Source organism: Sprattus sprattus (genome assembly GCF_963457725.1).
Source record: "Sprattus sprattus genome assembly, chromosome: 1".
Classification (NCBI taxonomy): Eukaryota; Metazoa; Chordata; class Actinopteri; order Clupeiformes; family Clupeidae; genus Sprattus; species Sprattus sprattus.
Genome location: NC_137920.1, coordinates 53502279 through 53520809, shown reverse-complemented (window position 1 = coordinate 53520809; position 18531 = coordinate 53502279). Strand labels below are relative to the sequence as shown.

General features: G+C 42.2%; 1 protein-coding gene across 1 annotated transcript in view; it reads left to right on the top strand.

The window, feature by feature from the left end:
• The window catches only part of rps6ka4 (ribosomal protein S6 kinase, polypeptide 4), a 33129-nt gene extending 15150 nt beyond the window's left edge, over nt 1-17979 (top strand). Inside the window, exons 15-18 of the mRNA XM_080847547.1 lie at nt 13104-13295; nt 13606-13765; nt 14821-14984; nt 15286-17979. Of these exons, the coding sequence (XP_080703673.1) occupies nt 13104-13295; nt 13606-13765; nt 14821-14984; nt 15286-15543 (774 nt within the window). The 3' untranslated portion in view covers nt 15544-17979. The remainder of the gene's footprint in view (nt 1-13103; nt 13296-13605; nt 13766-14820; nt 14985-15285) is intronic.
• Nucleotides 17980-18531: the final 552 nt, after the last annotated feature.

The window sequence follows — 18531 nt, the reverse complement described above, 5'->3', positions numbered from 1 at the left end:
TTTGGTCAAACCGAAAGTAGTCCGGCATGTTTCCAGACCCAGGAAAATAAAAGGTTTCTCTTCCCAAAACATTATGTGTTCAAAAGAGTGATATATTTGCATCCCAAAACCGTTGTAGTGCAAAAAGTCACACCTCGTTATCACTTGGCCCTATTTTCAATACGCTCGATACTGCAGAGTCTACGGCAGATACTACTAGAGAGTCTACCTGTTTTATTTCGCGAAAGTTGATTCGCGAAAGTTTGATTCACCAAAGTTGCCTGAGAGAAACGTCCATCACAGGAAAACGATGAAAACTGAGACAACATTTGATAAAATTGACATAAAGCATCGTTATTTTGTGATGGACGTTTCTCTCAGGTAACTTTGGTGAATCAAACTTTCGCGAATCAACTTTCGCGAAATAAAACAGGTAGACTCTCTAGTAGTATCTGCCGTAGACTCTGCAGTATCGAGCGTATTGAAAATAGGGCCAAGTGATAACGAGGTGTGACTTTTTGCACTACAACGGTTTTGGGATGCAAATATATCACTCTTTTGAACACATAATGTTTTGGGAAGAGAAACCTTTTATTTTCCTGGGTCTGGAAACATGCCGGACTACTTTCGGTTTGACCAAAACTGGACGAGAACTCTGCTCACAGGACGCTGTCGGGGGTAAGTGATGCATGATTGCATGACACTGCCGACGGGGAAGCCATACATATTCATGTCTTAAAAACCGAACTATCCCTTTAATGATTGTATCGGGACATCTGTCAAAGATGTCTCTATATCTTTCCATTTGCCTTCATAAGATGGGCTACACAGGCATACAAGTGGCCTTAGTTGAGCGGCTGTATAGTAATCCTTTAAGGATGGGAGAGCCAAGCCCCCCTTTTCCTTTGGTAACTGAAGTGTGGAAAATTTTACTCTTAGCCTCTTTTTATTCCACATGAATAGTAAAATATGCCTATTCCATTCTCTGAATTGTTTTAGGGGAATATCTATAGGAAGTGACAGAAAAGATATAGTAATCTGGGCAGGATGTTCATCTTGACTGATCTAATTCTATCGCCAAAATCCAGGGGGAGGAGGCTCCATCTATCAAGGTCATCATATATTTTTTTGTTTACACAGTTGTAATTAGAGTTGAATAACTGGGACAGATCTTTAGTCAAATTTATTCCTTAATATTTGATTTGGGTGGAGTACCAATTGAACTTGTATTTTGTGGTGAATTCTAGGGATGCACCGATCCGATATTTGTATCGGTATCGGTACCGATATTGAAGACATTTCTAGATCAGGTATCGGTGACAATGGGCCGATCCATATTTTAAATTTTTTTTTTTTTTTTTTTTTTTTGTAATGTTTATTTTATGTATTTACATCGAGGCTTTGTTTAATTCATATCATGCTCCGGTATCATTGTTTTAAACGGACAGTTATTATATTGAAACACGCACATTCAAAGATTTAGGGTGGCGCGATGGCGGACAATCCAGAGAACAGCCATCAATAGCCTTCCTGCACGTTAACGTGTATGAAAAACTATCTGTTGATAGTGACGTTGCCTAGCAACGCTGTCTGCTCATTTAAGTTCGGTGAATAGTGACAAGTTCAGTTCGTCGCCCATCAGTGGCAAAGTAGTTGTGCCTTATACATTTCCAATGCTTAAATCATCATTTTTCGACATGTATGTGAGGCATTGTGTGCGTACATAATGAATGTAAGGGGTTTCATGAAGTTACGACTGTGATAGGTAGAGTATTATGAGTGCAGGTTGCTATTAGTAGCGATTAGCATGCTAAGCGGAGATTTAGTTATGTTCTGATGTTGATTCGCTGTAATAAAGATGAGTTCATCCTGTTAAGATTTAGACTGGATGAGCTATGAATGAGATTAATGTTGCCTAGTGTAATGTCATTGTCCACAATTATATGTATCGAGTAATGTTAGTTGTGTAATTGTTATCGTGTAGCAATAACGCATGCTAAAGTAATTCAGTGCAGTCCCCATTCTCATTGCAGGCACACACATGTGTACGATCACATGCATCGTCATGTAATGGAAATTGATGAATGCACATTAAAGAGAGATAAACAATACAGTTTTGGTAATTGTGGGTCTTTTAACAGAGTAGAACCAGCAAATGCATTAACAGGTCACCATGCTGAGCCTCTACAATGTAACGTAAAGGTTGACGCTAGCGGATATATGATTGCTAACTAATATGAACACTAGCCCTAGTTAGAACGTACATTATTTGTGATTATTTTTATCCTATGTTATGAATTGATAGTGATGACTAGACATGGTGCATTTTTTGCTCATTTGCTACTTAACATCAAGATCTCATGTCATGCACTCCTCTTTTCTCCCTCTCGCACGTGTGGTCACACACATACACACAGTTACCATACTTTCGCGCTGTTTTTTTTTATATCGGTATCGGATCGGTATCGGCCGATACTAAACCTCAGATATCGGTATCGGAGGTGAAAAAAGCGGATCGGTGCATCCCTAGTGAATTCCTGTGTACTGTAGGAGTGAAATTAAATGTCATAACCTGGGTTTTATTAACATTAAGGATAAATACTGAATATTACCCATATGTTCCCAGCATATCCATTAAAACTGGGAGGCCAGTGGCTGGGTCAGTCAATGTGACAAGTACATCATCGGAGACAGGCTTACTTTGTACTCCACTCCTCCAATGGAAGTACCTTTCAGTTTCGCCTCCTGTCTTATTGCTTGGGCCAAAGGCTCAATAAACAAGTTGAAGAGACTGGGGCTGGCAGGGCAGCCCTGTCTACATCCTCGCTCCAAACTAATGGGATCTGAGAGGCTGCCATTAACCTTGATCCTTGCTATTGGAGAAGAATAAAGCGCCTGAATACCACGTATAAATGTATTCCCAAAACCAAATCTTTTCATTACTGCATAAAGAAACTCCCATCGGACTGAATCAAAAGCTTTTTCCGCATCCAAACTCAAAATGATGGCACTGGATTGTTCTTTGTAAATGTTTTCAATTATATGGAGAGATCTTCTGATGTTATCTTGTGTTTGTCTATCTCTGATGAATCCCGTTTGGTCCTCATCTATTAAGTGACGCATTGCTGTTTCCATTCTTTTTGTTAAGATTGTAGTATAAAGCTTATAGTCTGCGTTCAATACACTGATTGGTCTATACCCTTTGCAATCCATCCTTTCCTTCCCTTCCTTGGGGATAACTGATATGAATGCCCAAGATGGCGGGGGAGAACCCTCCTCCAATATATATTTAAGCAAATTTCCAGTAGAGGTAGCAAATGTACTCTCATGGATTTGTACCATTCCTGGGGGTATCCGTCCGTTCCCGCCGACCTATTATTATTCAAACTTGAAATAGCTTTGTCTATCTCTTCCTTTGTTATAGGTAGTCTTAGTTTTTCATTTATTTCTGTGCCAATATTAGGAAGGTCTAATGAATCTAGAAATTCAGTTATTGTCTGTATGTCTGCCTGGTCTCTTTTGGAGTTTAGGGATGTTTAGTATTTCTCAAAAGCTTTTTGTATCTCTTCTAGATTTGTAACAGTCTTGTTAGTGACAGGGTCTTTTATTTTATAAATTGTATTTTCTGCATGTTGCTTTCTGAGTTTCCAAGCTAGTAGTTTTGCTGCTTTGGGTCCAGCCTCAAACTATCTGTGTTTCAAAAATCTAATTTTTTTCTCCACCTCCTCACTCAGTATTTTATCTATATCCTGCTTAGTAATTCTTACTTGTTGAATAATGACCGGGTCTTTATTGGTTATGTGAGTTTGTTCAAGGTCTTTTAATTTTTCTTCTAGATTTAGCAGATGTTGTGCTTTTGTCTTCTTTGATAAGGCTGTCCAGGCTATGATCTTACCCCTCAAGACTGCCTTAGACGCATCCCATAGTATACTAGGGTTTACAGTCCCATTATCATTTTCTTGAAGGTATATACCTAATTCTCTTACCATTTCTGACACAAAAGTAGTATCATTTAACATTCCAGAGTTTAATCTCCAGAGTGTTTTGCGCCTTCTGCCTTCCAAATGCATAGTTATATGAACTCCTGCATGAGAGAACCCTCTGGCCTATTTTGCAATCTTTGATTCTATGCAAATCCCTGTTATACATAAAGACATAGTCTAGTCTTGAGTGAGTTGCATGTCTACCTGAATAGAAGGTGTAGCCAGGTTCTGAGCCATGCACTGCTCTCTAGGGGTGGGGGAAAAAATCGATTATTCGATTTTAATCGATTCTCTCTAAAACGATTCTGTCTCGATTCAGAAAAGTTCATAATCGATTTTGTAATTTAAATCTTTTTACACATCCATTTTATGTTGAAATGCAAGCTGCATCGATTATTGGATTGTTCATAGGAAGTCAAAATTGTGACAAGGAAAAGCTTTTTCTCTCATAAAAAATAGAGAAGGTAATTCATCTGTTGATTTAATTATCAAACACAAAGTAGGAAGTGTAGCAAAGACTCTAAGTAGCAAACTCAAATGTTTTAAAAGTCGAAATGGATTGATAATCGTTTTATCGGTTTAAAATTGATAATCGTTTTTTTTACACATCCATTTCATGTTGAAATGCAATTATCGATTGATTATCGAATATCAATTCGAAACCGATAAAACGATTATCGATGCATTTTGACTATTGAATCATTTGAGTTTGCAACTCAGAGTCTAAATTGAAGAAAATCAACAGATGAATTACCTTCGCTATTTGCTTTATTAGAGTAAAAGCTTTTAATGGTCACAATTTTGACTTTCTATGAGCAATGCAATAGTCGATGCAGCTTGCATTTCAACATAAAATGGATGTGTAAAAAAAAAAAAAAAAAAAAAAAAATTAAATTACAAAATCGATTTTAAATCGATAATCGATAATCGATTTTAAATCGAATCGTTGACCTCTGAATCGATTTCGAATCGAATCGTGAGGTGCCAAGAGATTCCCACCCCTACTGCTCTCCATACATCATTTAGTCCCAGTTCTCTTAGGGCCTTATTGATACATTTTTCAGTATGGTTCCTTTTCCTATTTTTATTGGTTGTGTCTAAAGAAGGATTAAGGAGCATGTTGAAATCACCAGCACAAATAAGTGTCCCATACGTCTCTGATGCAATCAGATCAAACACTTTTTTATAAAATGGTATCTCAGTCCCTGGGGGGGCGTAGATGTTAGTCACCTCTCTCTGGTTTATTTTACCCTTAACCAAAACAAACCTGCCCTCTTTATCCCTTATTTCAGATATAAATTCAAATGGAGTTGAGTTTGAAATTAGTATTCCAACCCCCCTTTTTTTGCCATTTTTGTATGATGAGAAAAAAGTATTTCTAAAACCCATCTTTTTAAATTTTTCATGTTCATCTCCTGACATGTGAGTTTCCTGCTAAAACACTATATTTATCCTATCCCTTTTAACCTTGGATATCATCTTACTGTGTTTTATAGGGTTGTTAAGGCCATTCACTTTCCATGACATTATAATATTGATAGTGCATTAACCATACCGTTGATATCCTGTGATTGTACATTCCATGACCTCAGACAAGAAGGAAAAGAGAAAAAAAGGAAAAAAAGGGAGGAACTATAATACAAGTCATTAAACAGAGCTTCCAACACAAAAGGCAACATATCACCTTTAGACAAAGGGAGGGGCGGCCACTAGGTGGGGTCCCTCGGTAAGCTAACACTAAAACAAAAAAGTTTTGTGGCAGTCTGTGACGATGCAATTGGTATCAGCCGTTCCAATATAATCACAAAAAAAGGAGGACTAGTTAGGGGATCAACTCTCCTCTTCGGGGGTGTCCATATCCTTCCTGCTGTACTCCTTTAGTCTCTCTCTCACCTGTTGCTGGAACTTCTCCCTTCTGGGTCGGGTCTCCTGAATCACCTCCCACGGCAGTAGTTTGGCCAGAGTTTCCTCTGTGAAAGCCGCCGCCTTTCTCTCACCTGGATCTCGCCCAGATCGAATCCACGTCCTCTCAAATCTTCCACTGCTTGTATCGCTTTATAGTACGTAACCGTACCCGTTTTTAGATGAACTCGCATTCTGGTCAGTGGAGTCTGGAAGCGTATTCCGTGTTCCTTCAGGGCTTTTTTGATAGGGCCATATTCCTTCCTCTTCTTTTGGACAGCCACTGCATAGTCATGGTCGAAATAAACTCGCTGATTATTGTGGCTAAGCCCTTTCTTCCACGCAGCATAGAGAATTCTTTCTTTGATAGTGAACTTGAGAAAACGAACCACCATTGAGCGTGGAGGAGCATCTGTGGATGGTTTCGCTGCAAGGGCGCGGTGTGCTCGCTCTATCCCCAGGTCACTACTCCAGTTCGGGCCGATGTCCTCACTCAGTTGCGTCTTGATCATGTTCACTACAAATAACGTTGCAGAAGTACCCTCTGCCTCCTCTGGAATTCCATATACAGTCATGGACGAAAATGTTGGCACCCCTGCACTTCTGTCAGATAATGCACCACTACTCCCAGAAAAGTGTTGCAATTACAAATGTTTTTGTATTCACATGTTTATTTACTTAGTTTGCATCGGAATAACACAAAAAATCTGACAAATAATGCCAAATCTGACTTTATTACACATAAAACTCAAAAATGGGCCGGACAAAATTATTGGCACCCTTAAGAAAGAATTGTATTTGAAGCATGTAATGCTCCTTTAATCTTTATTTAAACTCACCTTTGGCGAGCCACAGATGCTGGTAATATAGAAATCACATTTGCAACCAGTTAAAATGGAGCAAAGTTGACTCAACCTTTGTGTTGTGTGTCTGTGTATACCGCGCTGAGCATGGGGAAAAGAAAGAAGAGCAAAGAATTGTCTGAGGACTTGAGAACCAAAATTGTAGAAAAGCATGGACAATCTCAAGGCTACAAGTCCATCTCCAGAGATCTTAATGTTCCTGTGTCCACTGTGCGCAGTGTCATCAACAAGTTTACAGCCCATGGCATTGTCGATAACCTCCCTGGATGTGGAAGGAAGAGAAAAATTGATGACAGAATGCAACAAAAGATTGTTTGAATGGTGGATAAATAACCTAGAACAACTTCCAAATAAATTCAAGCTACCCTGCAGACAAAGGGTACAACGGTGTCAGCTTGCACTATCCGTCGCCATTTGAATGAAATGCGATGTTATTGTAGGTGACCCAGAGGTCCCCACTGCTGACACAGAGACGTAAAAAAGTCAGACTTGAGTTTGACAAAACTTTCTTGGGGAAGCCAAAATCATTCTGGGAGAACGTCCTGTAGATAGATGAGACCAAAGTAGAGCTTTTTGGTAAAGCAGTTTACAGACAACAGATGAGGCCTTCAAAGAAAAGAACATGGTCCCTACAGGCTAATATGGTGGAGCTGGACCGATATTTTGGGGTTGCTTTGCTGCTTCTGGAACCTGATGCCTTGACTGTGTGCATAGCATCAGGAAATCTGAGGACTACCAAATCATTTTTGGGCGCAATGTAGGGCCCAGTGTCAGAAAGCTGGGTCTCCGTCAGAGGACATGGGTCTTCCAGCAGGACAATGACCCATAGCACACTTCAAAAAGTACCCAGAAATGGTTAAGAAAAAGCACTGGAGAGTTCTGAAGTGTCCGAGATGAGTCCAGATCTTAATCCCATAGCACAACTGGGGCATGATCTCAAATCAGTAGTTGGGAGAGGGCACCCTTCAAATGTGAGAGACCTGGAACAGTTGGCAAAAGAAGAGTGGTCCGAAATTCCAGTAGAGAGGTGTAAGACACCTCATTAATGGTTACAGGAAGCAATTGATTTCAGATATTTGTATTTCTTTATTTTTAAGGGTGTTCTACTTATAATAAAGTTGAGGGTGCCAATAATTTTGTCCGGCCCTTTTTTGAGTTTTAGGTGGAATAAAGTCAGATTTGGCATTATTTCTCAGATTTTTTGTGTTTTTCCAATGCAAACTAAGTAAATAAACATGTGAATACAAAAACATTTGTAATTGCAACACTTTTCTGGGAGTAGTGGTGCATTATCTGACAGAAGTGCAGGGGTGCCAACATTTTCGTCCACGACTGTATTCGGATGTTATTCCGTCTTGAGTGGCCTTCCATTTCTGTCACTTTATCCTGTAATTCCCGCTGGTTTGTTTGCAACTGGGTGAGCGTGCCCTTAACTCCAATGTCCCACTGCTCTGCATCCACCACGTTATGTTCTATCTCTCCAACCCGCTCGGCTACCTCTTCAATCTGGCCTGACACATCTTGGATCTTTCTGTGTATTTCTGAAGTGAATTCGTCCATTTGTTTTTTACTGTCTTCCCTAAAGCACTTACTAAATTCCTAAAGGTCACTTTTTAGCTCGGCTCTAAGGGTTTCCATTCCTTTAGCTAGGACTTTGCTCACTGTTTCCCGAATTGTGGTCAGACTTTCGTTTTCGCCATATGCTTCAACTTGCTTCTCTCCATCTCCCGTCTTTACCTCAGTTTCTCGCCCTCTCGTAGTCGTCATTACTTTCTTGAGTTTGTCCGCACTCATTCTTACAACTGTATTTGTGACAAAATAATTGAATACTATATAGTATTGAGTGGGGAAAAAATTAAGCTGATACCGGAGCTTAGAAATTATGCTGCCATGTCAACTCTCGCGCCACCGGAAGTCAGCTCAACAACTTTTTGTCGCACTTTGACACTGAGTTCTTTTGTCTTTCCCATCTTGATGAATGACTAAGGGTATTTGGCATGTGTCACCTCATATTTATACCTCAGTGAAGTAGGAAGCCATGGTTGATCACTTAAGAGTTTCTAATGAAACAGGTGAACTCAAAAATGTAAAACATGACTGGTAATATACTTCAGTTAGATTTTAATTATAGGATTTTCTAGGGGTGCCAATAATTGTGGCACCCATGTTTTGGAGAAAAATATTTTATGTAATGTCAAAAACATTATTTCTTTCAAGAATTTTACTTCGATGAAAAGGTAAGATTTTTGTGAATATTTTGAGGGAAAGACCAAGATGATAAACAGCAAAGATATATTTTTTCATAGACTGTTTTGGTCACATTCACTAAGGGTGCCAATAATTGTGGAGGGCACTGTATATAGGTTAGGTTAGGTTGCTCGGTGTGAGTACTTGCATGTGACACTGAGAGGATTGGATGCTGTGGACAGTCCCCAACCAATAACACAAGGAATTTAACTAGGGATGCCTGATAATATCGGCAAGACATCGGTATCGGCAGATATCTGCATCAAAACTTAATTATCGGTATCTGCCGATATGACAAATTTCTGCAGATATACCTGGCCGACAAGGTGACGTGTAAATTATGCGCACGCGAAGCAAATGTTTATGAGCGTCGGCTGTGTGCCAGAAGCCTACTTCACAGTATCAGAGGATGATGACAAAAGGCCTATTTGTCAGAAAACTTTTCAGGAGAAGGAGGAGGAGATGCAGCTTGGCCATAACGTAGGTTGCATGCATAGATGCAGACCACCCACGTGCCACGCTTTACAACATTACCTCTCGCGCTAATAGAAGTTAATAAGTTACGGAGTTAGCTAGACAACACTAGCTTGTTAGCTTGCATGCTACGTGACACCAGAGAAGTTGATGATACCTCATTTCACGGGATGTGAAACGTTATGTCACAAGCCCACGCGGACGAGCGCATCCCGTGAAATGAGATATCATCAACTTATCTGGTGTCACGTAGCATGCAAGCTAACAAGCTAGTGTTGCATCTTCTCCTCCTTCTCCTGAAAAGTTTTCTGACAAATAGGCATTTTGTCATCATTGCAGCAGTGTGAAGTTCATGAGCCGTCCATTGAGTTAAAACTAATACAATTAGATCATGTTCCCGTGATAATCTCCAAGATCTCCGCTGGTAAAGGTGAAAGTAGTCCAACCAATATATATAGCACTTGTTGTCTCTCTACATCTCACTTATGGTATGATAAACTCACTCTCATTAATCCAGCCTACTGATTTTTGCTTAGCCTCCTATCTTGATCTAATTCTTTTTATTCAGACTTTACATAACTTTCATGACCAAAAATATAAATTGGCCAGCGATTTCATTTGTTTTTTTGTGAATAAATGAATGTAGGATGGTCGGAGCAAAGCCTCATGGGAAATGCCTTTATCCAGTGAACGTAGGGAGATGATTGTTTAAATCCCAGGAAGTCTGTAGAATTGAACCGCAAACGTGCACATGCGTAGAACCTATTCAGTCTTGTTGGTCTGAAATAAAACATTGAAAAAGCACAGAGGGGAGGCACTCACTACCTTTGCCTCAATGATGGGGGGCTTGCGATAGCCCACCGGTCGGGTTAATACTGGTACTGCCGTTGTTGTAGTGCAGGCGAGAGAGAACATGAAACAATCTCACAATCTGACCGTGTACTGGGCAGATTGACTGGAACACGGAGCTGTAGCCCCGCCCTTTCGAAACAGCATGTGAACCGAACCTCTTTGAGGAATAGGGGGATCATTTCAACACTTAAAGTTTATAATAAGCACCGCTTGTGTCGACGTGTGTTTGTCTTATATTACTTTTTTTTTTCTTTTTTTCAATTTTGTTGGGGGGGGGGGGGGGGCGTCCCCCCCGGGATCTCCGCCTATGATTAAGGTATGCTAATACAGACCCATTTAATGTGATATTATTTTATGTTTGAAGACTATTCATTTTTATCCAGCTTTGAAAAAAAATTCCTCCTATGTTCAAACCATCATCACATTTGGTTTAATGGTACAAAAAACAACGTCAGTTCAGCATTGTAAATGCATTCAAAAGTAATCCATCGTTTCATTTTCAAGGGTTATCTCGTGAAGGAATTGAACCGTTAACATAGTATTGTGAATTGAATCAAACCGTGAGCCAAGTTTATCGTTACATCCCTACTATTGTGTGATTGTCAAAGGCATGGTCGGACATTCCACCCTGTTAAAAGTCTCTGCAAGCAGATTTGATAGGCCAGAATGTGTGAAATGTTTTTAGGAAATACAAAACTGACATTAATGAGTGGTGTGTTCCAAGGTTGCTTCCAGACAAATTGACGCTTCACTCCCAGATTACCAGCATAATTCTAGAGGTGTCAGACGTTTATATGCCAAACCTCAGAAAACCGTAGAAAATCTACTGCTACTACTGCCGGTGAAGGTGATCTCCACAAACAGGCACACTAGGGGGGCGGAAACACCCACACACACACACACACACACACACACACACACACACACACACACACACACACACACACACACTCAGGCCTAACAGAAGGACACTTGAATCAAGATGGGGGTGGGCATCAGAAATGTTTGTGCTTTCACAGTGGCAGGTTGACGCATTCATTGTGCTCAGTGGTCAGAAATAGAGAGCGAGGATCTGGCAGTGGAGAGGAATGGGAAGGCGGCGTGCTGCCAGTGTCCAGGGCTGCCAACTGGTTTGAGACCGCCTCGCTTGATTGGAATAAGAATGACCGGATAGGCTGTCGACTTCAAGGCACCACAGGGAACAGTTTAGTAAGAAAAAAAATTCACACAATCGGAAATGTGGGTTTGTGTTTCACGAGAAATGACTATCATGAAACACCTTTGGACTGATTTAACAACCACTCAAATGTGTGTGTGTGTGTGTGTGTGCGCGTGTGTGTGTGCAAATGTCACATACTTCCTTCGTGCCTGTAAATAAAAAATTCTGTCCGGAAACTCTTTACAAGTCTGTTCCCAAGGCTGAGAATCGCACCCACTGTGTGTGTGTGTGTGTGTGTGTGTGTGTGTGTGTGTGTGTGTGTGTGTGTGTGTGTGTGTGTCTCTTTCTATTGCGCCTCATGGCTGTCGTCTCATGGCTGACTGTAATGTGTTGGTAACCAGGGACTCTGTGCCGGTGGCATGTTTGTCATGTTAGCTCCTCAGCGGCTGACGTCATCTATTATTCATTTAGGTCCCTCGTCGTTAGTGCATGTGTTGCTCTGGCTCTGCATGAATGTGTCGCTAGTCAGGAACACTGAGATGATGGTGGTGGTGGTGGTGGTGGGTCTCACTGACACAAATGAAGCAGTATAGAGCAGTGGTCCCCAACCACCGGGCCACGGCCCGGTACCGGTCCGTGAGGCATTTGTTACCGGGCCGCACAGAAAGAATAAATAATTTATATAATTTCCGCTATATTCATTGCATTCATTCCGCTCATTCATTATTAGCGTCTGAGAGGTGTTTTATTTTGAAAAATGACCGGATTTTCTAGGACGTATGATTCACCTGTGCCTCTTGTCACGTCAAGACGCTTAGTCTCGTTCAAGTGATACGTCACTCAAAAACTAGCGAAAATGAGTACAAAACTAAAATCTTTGGAGAGCTTATTTGAAAAGGCCCACTAAGGAGCCTACGGCCTACAAAACATAAAGCTTCTTTTAACAGACAATCTAGGAGTCATACTTAAAATACGGGTTTATCGCAACAGGTGATTCTCACGCAACAAGTCTGCTCTGTATAATATTTGGCGACAAGCTAGCAAATAAGCCAATGAAGCCTTCAAAACTGCTTCGGCACAGGGAGACCAAGAACTGATTTAGCGTTATGGTGAGTTGTATTTTTCATGCACTTAACATTCGTAATACAATGGTGTTGGTCGCAAGTTAACGCCACTTCACGTTAATGTCAGCTTTTATAGACTCCATTCTATCAAACTCGCCTCACGGGTGCAATTGATTGATTCACATCAATATGAATGGATGACATGATTTACAAGTGGTGAAAAATTACACCTTGAAGCCGGTCCGTGAAAACAATTGCCTCGTTAAACCGGTCCGTGGTGCAAAAAAGGTTGGGGACCCCTGGTGTAGAGAGTAGGATGGCATTTCTGGGCCTCTCCTGTGTGGTGATGGGAGTAGGACGAAAGTGGGATAGTGTGGAGGTTGAGTTTTTGGAGGCTGGGTCAGGATGGAACCGATGGTTTGTGTTTTTTTTTTTTTTTTTTTTTTTGAAACCAGGGCGAAATTGATACACAGCATGAAGTGAGGAGCCAACATGAAGGGAGACTCTGAATGGATGGCGAACCCTGTGGTATTTCTAAGTCATTGTCTCACCTTTCCATTTTGTGTTTTTGATCTTGCAGAACGTTCTGTTCGCGGGCGAGGGTGAGGACGCAGTGCTGAAGGTGATCGACTTTGGCTTCGCCCGCTTGTTCCCGGCGGGCAGTGCCCCCCTGCAGACGCCCTGCTTCACCCTGCAGTACGCCGCCCCCGAGCTCTTCCACTCGTCCGGCTACGACCAGGCCTGCGACCTCTGGAGCCTGGGGGTCATCCTGGTACAGACCACCACATTCTGGCCAATCAACTGTGTTCTACTTCACTTTCTTTACTCTGCTGGAGAATAGGAGGAGGAGGGGGAGCGAGCAACTGAGCGAGTCATTACTGTCTAATTATAAAATAGTCAATAATTGCTGGATCCAGTTGTGATAAGTTTGTGTGATTTAGCTTAAGCTATTTTAAATAAATGAAACCATCAACATGCTCATCTACCATATCTGAAAGCAAACTCTCTACATGGAAGACTAAAAGAAGTGTGTGTGTGTGTGTGTCTTTCTTTCTTTCTTTCTTTCTTTCTTTCTTTCTCAGTACACCATGCTGTCGGGACAGGTTCCCTTCCAGAGTGAAAAGAAGGGCATGACCTCATCATACGCGGCTGACATCATGCAGAAGATCAAAGAGGGAGACTTCTCATTGGACGGAGAGGCATGGAGGGGCGTGTCAGAAGAGGCCAAAGAGCTTGTGAGAGGTGCGGGGATATCAAAGCACCATGTGTTAAAGACTGCCCACAGGGGAACTGATCAAGACTCTTTAGATCTTCACACAACCCATCAGGCACTTAAAAAAAGTCCTAATATTCTTACACCATAATTTAATGTTCTGGAGAGAAGGGCAACTAAAGGTCTTTAACTTTCTGCTCTCTCTAAGGTCAAACTAAGTGGGCCATACAACACCCATAGGTCAACATTACAAACTCACAGAATGTTCTAGATTTTTTGTAGTGAATAAAACTGCCAAGCCACCCCCCAATAGAATGACTGAAGCCTCCAAGCCACCCAGACCAGACACTGATAAATTAGCACTGTGCCCCTGCCACAGACGAAGGTGTGACTCCTGTGACCTGGGCACTTTTTCACACTCATTGGCTCTCTGTGCTCACTCTTATAAGAGGTGATGGCAAGGCCTCCACCTTTTTCTCTGACATCCTGCCGGCACGTCTCCAGGCTCTTGGCATGGAGGCTACGGAGGAGGACACTTCCTCATTTGCCTCTGTGTTTGACCCAGATTGACATTCTCTCATGATAAATGAATGCAGAACTGGCTAGGAGTTATTGGCACACACTCAAACATAAACCCACACACACACACACACTAGTAAGTTGTGCAATGTCTTCCAGCCCCGTTTAACTCTCACATCCTCAAATCATACACTTCCTCAGACACATTGTCAGGTCCTCCCACTTCTTCGTATACAAACTCGGCGTGAGTTGCACTAATTGGTGTCTTGAAGTTAGTGTGCTTGACAGTTTTTCACTGCTGGCATGGGCAACCTGATCATACTCGGGTTTTCACTCAGCAATGGTCAGGAGTTGGGAAGCTGAGATGTGTCATTTGGCCTTACCTTAGGTTAGAAGCTGTCATTGTTATTCTAAACAGCAAAGAGCCCTTTTCACATGGCAGTCTTTCAAGCCACCTCTCTCTCTCTCTCTCTCTCTCTCTCTCTCATATTTCTCCCGTTCTGCCCATCCCCTTGCCTCTGTTGTGATCTGCTTTGCCGTGTCTCTCCCACCCCCGGTGCTGTAGGTCTGTTGACGGTGGACCCTGAGTGTCGTCTGAAGCTGAGCGATCTGAAGGAGAACGGCTGGCTCCAGGGCGGGTCCCACGTCTCCTCCACCCCGCTTTGCACCCCAGACGTGCTGGAGTCCAGTGGACCCACCGTGCGCACTTACGTCAACGCCACTTACAAGGTACAGGTCACTCCACGGCTCGGCTCGGCTCAATTTCATTTGTTTCCTTAGTTTCCATCCAAAACTCTCAGGTCGGGTGTTTCCGTAGGCTGAGTTTTGTTTCAAAGCTTGGGAATGCAGCGGGACCGTGGTTTTGGAAATGGTCACTTGGGGATTAATGCAAGTTATTAACATAGTCCCTCTGTTTCCCTCGTGTACTTGAATGGGAAAAAAGATGCTTGTATTGTTACACTGACATGATGTTACAACTCAATTTTTTTCTTTTTCTCCCATCCCCCTGCGCCCTTCCTTTCCCACACAGGCGTTCAACAGGGGGAAGAGAGAGGGCTTCTTCCTGAAGAGCGTGGACAACGCCCCTCTGGCCAAGCGCCGCAAGCTGAAGATGACCAGCACCGGGGTGGAGACCAGACGCAGCTCTTCCTCGTCCTCGTCCTCTTCCTCCTCCTCCTCCGCGGTAGTGGCGGCGACCACGCAGTCCCAGGCGCAGCTGCGGCCGACCACGACCACACAGCCCCAGGCGTCGTTACGGCCGACCATGACCCCAAACCCCGACCCCTGAGCCGGCCTGCGGGAAGAGGCCTCGGAGGGCCCCACCCCACCCCCACCGTCCACCATCCGAACTGAAGACGCCTACAGGGTCCCAGTGTGACTGAATGAATCACTGAAGAAGGGAAAACTCTTTAAATCACATCCAAAAAGCCAGATCTTATAATTGTGGCACAACATGCGGTATAGGACCATATGTGGTCTGACGGCAAAGGGCTTATGCACTCATTTCGAATGGATATGTGAAGTCTGTTTTTTTTGGCCATTCATGTTTTAGCAAGAGAGTGGGGGACAACTGTTGTATATTTCATGCAAAAAAACGTAAACGTTCAAAATTGGTGTCAAATCGTTGAGATATTTCACTGTTGCTTCTTAAAACCCGCTGGTCGTAAGATGTTCCCCGCAGATTGTTACGTATGCATGTTTACCAGTGTTGAACTGCCAGACACCTTTTAGTCTTGTGTTTTTTTTTTATTGTTCACTCGTATGATTTGAATGTACCTTTTAATGAGTGGGATTGGTTTTTATGGCAGCTCGGTGCTTTTAAGACGCGTTGTAAAGAGGCTGAGCCGTTTTTAAAAAGGGAAACTTTCAAGATAGGTGGGATAACAAGCCATGTGAGAGTCAAAGCCATAGGTACTGAGAAAAGGGGACGTTTGTGTGGCCCCCTGGCCATAGACAGTTTGACCAGGGACTGGACAGGAGGAGTAGCTGTTATAAATATAACACTTTATATCAAAGGTGGCTTTCGGACAGTTTAATGGGCTTGATGGTTGATTTATTTATTTATTTTAAATCCACAACAGGAAATAAGGACTAGGCCTAATTGTGTGGGTCAGGGTGTGAATCTGTGTGTCGTTGTTTGGCTTACTTAGTGCATGCCTCTCAGTATACGTGGTGAAGCCTCTGAACGGCAGTCTTCAATATATAGTGTTTTTAATGACTGAACCCTTCACTAACGCTTCCCTGCCGTGCTCTCATGGTGTGGACCGGATTAGTCTGTGATGCCACGAGCCTGACTCTGACCCCTGGGAGTCGTTTGAGGTGTGTGTGTGTGAGAGAGAGACTGCATTGGCTTGTGTGTCCACCTCCTAGGCACAGGAGCGTGGGGCACTGCTGGTCCTCCTCTGCTGCTGCAGGCAGGGTGATGCAGCGCCGTGCGTCATAGTCCAGGCCACGGGTCTCAGGAGTGGCGGCCGTGTTCAAACATAAACAAGGGCTCCATCGCATCCCTGGGCACACACACACACACACTCTCCCAGTCGTCTTTGACACGTGGGTAGAGAGATGGTGTGAGGAAGAGGACTGAGCGAGAGGGAGAGAGAGACTCCACTCATCACCCTGCAGGTAAACATACGGCACTGGACACCCACCCACTGTGGTGAATATCTCGCTCTCCTTCTCCTCAATTTAAGACTTGCATTAAAAAACAACGAAAAAGCAACAACACTGAATCTGTGTGAATGCTAAGTGAGCTGAGGCAGGGCACTCTAATATGGAGCTCACTTCTCTGCATACACTGAGGGGGAACTTACTGTAGGTTTTCTTTATATTTGCCAAGGACAAGGATATTGTTGTGTATCATGATCAGCATTTTCTTTAATGTCTCTTCAGAAATTGTAATGTAGTACCCGGTTAATGAGATAACCGCATGCATATTTATAGAGTGTTCATGACTTTTGCGAGGGTGGGTGGGAGTGGGGGGTGTTATATCCTCGGCACTGGTTGAAGTCGATCATCCTGTTGGGGTGCCTGTAAAAAATATATATATCATGAGATGACACTTGAGATCCATTGGATGGCCATCTTTCTGTGATTGCAACACTGTAAGGCCTGTGTGGTCAGAGCTTTTCAATCATGCTCGCTCTACTGCCATCTCCTCATTAGTGTCACACACCAAACTCATTTATTTTAGTATTCTGGGGATTGGAGTGTGTGCAGGATGACACTGGTCATTTAAAAGAAAGACACTTGTAGTTCCTTTTTTATAATTACTGTTCCAACTTCAAGTCGCACAATTTTAATCTTTGAAATGATTTTGCTTTTGTTATCAGCTTTAACTTGCTTAACCTTTTAGTATTTATTGCTTCAGTTATGCCTTTGTGTTCTTCTTTGTGTTTGGTGTGCAGTAATGGCTCCCTGTATGTGTTAATGAATGTTGAGTAATTCTATGTCATTCTATGGTGTGTCTTGCTGCCTTGTGCACCAGGGAAAAAAAACATCTATTGTGAAATTACACAACTGTACATTTCTGATTTTAGATCATTTTACACACATATATATCAATGATTTTATGTCTACAGTCTAAAATATGAGAACGCTACTATTTTTATGAATATTAGTAACTGTGTTTTGTGTCATTGTTTTGACTTGCATGTACTTTTTTTCATTTAGATAACTTCTTTAATAAGTTATTCTTTTCTCTCCTTTTGCCAAAAAGCATTTTGTAAAAAAAATAAATAAAAAAGAAAATCACAAGTACAAAGTGCTCTGTTTTCAGATAACTGTAGGTGCTTTGTTTTGCATCATGGTAACTGTTGAAATGCAGGGTATCAAATAATAACAATAATAATGCCCTTCCTGAAATACCTTTTCAAGTTGTATTAATCCATTCAATGTGTGAGACACTTATGTCATAAAGTATTGGATATTATATGGTGGTTTATGACATAAATTATTTCCTTATTAGGTGAGGAATTTAGGTAAATCTTGAATGCACGATTAATTTATCACACAGCCTTCAACATTTACTACAGAATAGTCAGTTGAATCATAGCTGTAGCCTGACTGGTTTTAGGCTTGGCTTGGTTCCTCCATATTGACAGTCATGCAGTTCAGGTTGATGGGCACCAGGGGTCAGTGTGGTGCTTGCCGTTCACTGGCACATAAAGAAGGCAGAAGGAAGCCATTGGATTACTTGGCTATGATGTGTTTGCCATCATGTCATGAATCAAAATGAGCCCTGAGTGGAATCATTTGCATAGGAAATTGTGATAGATTG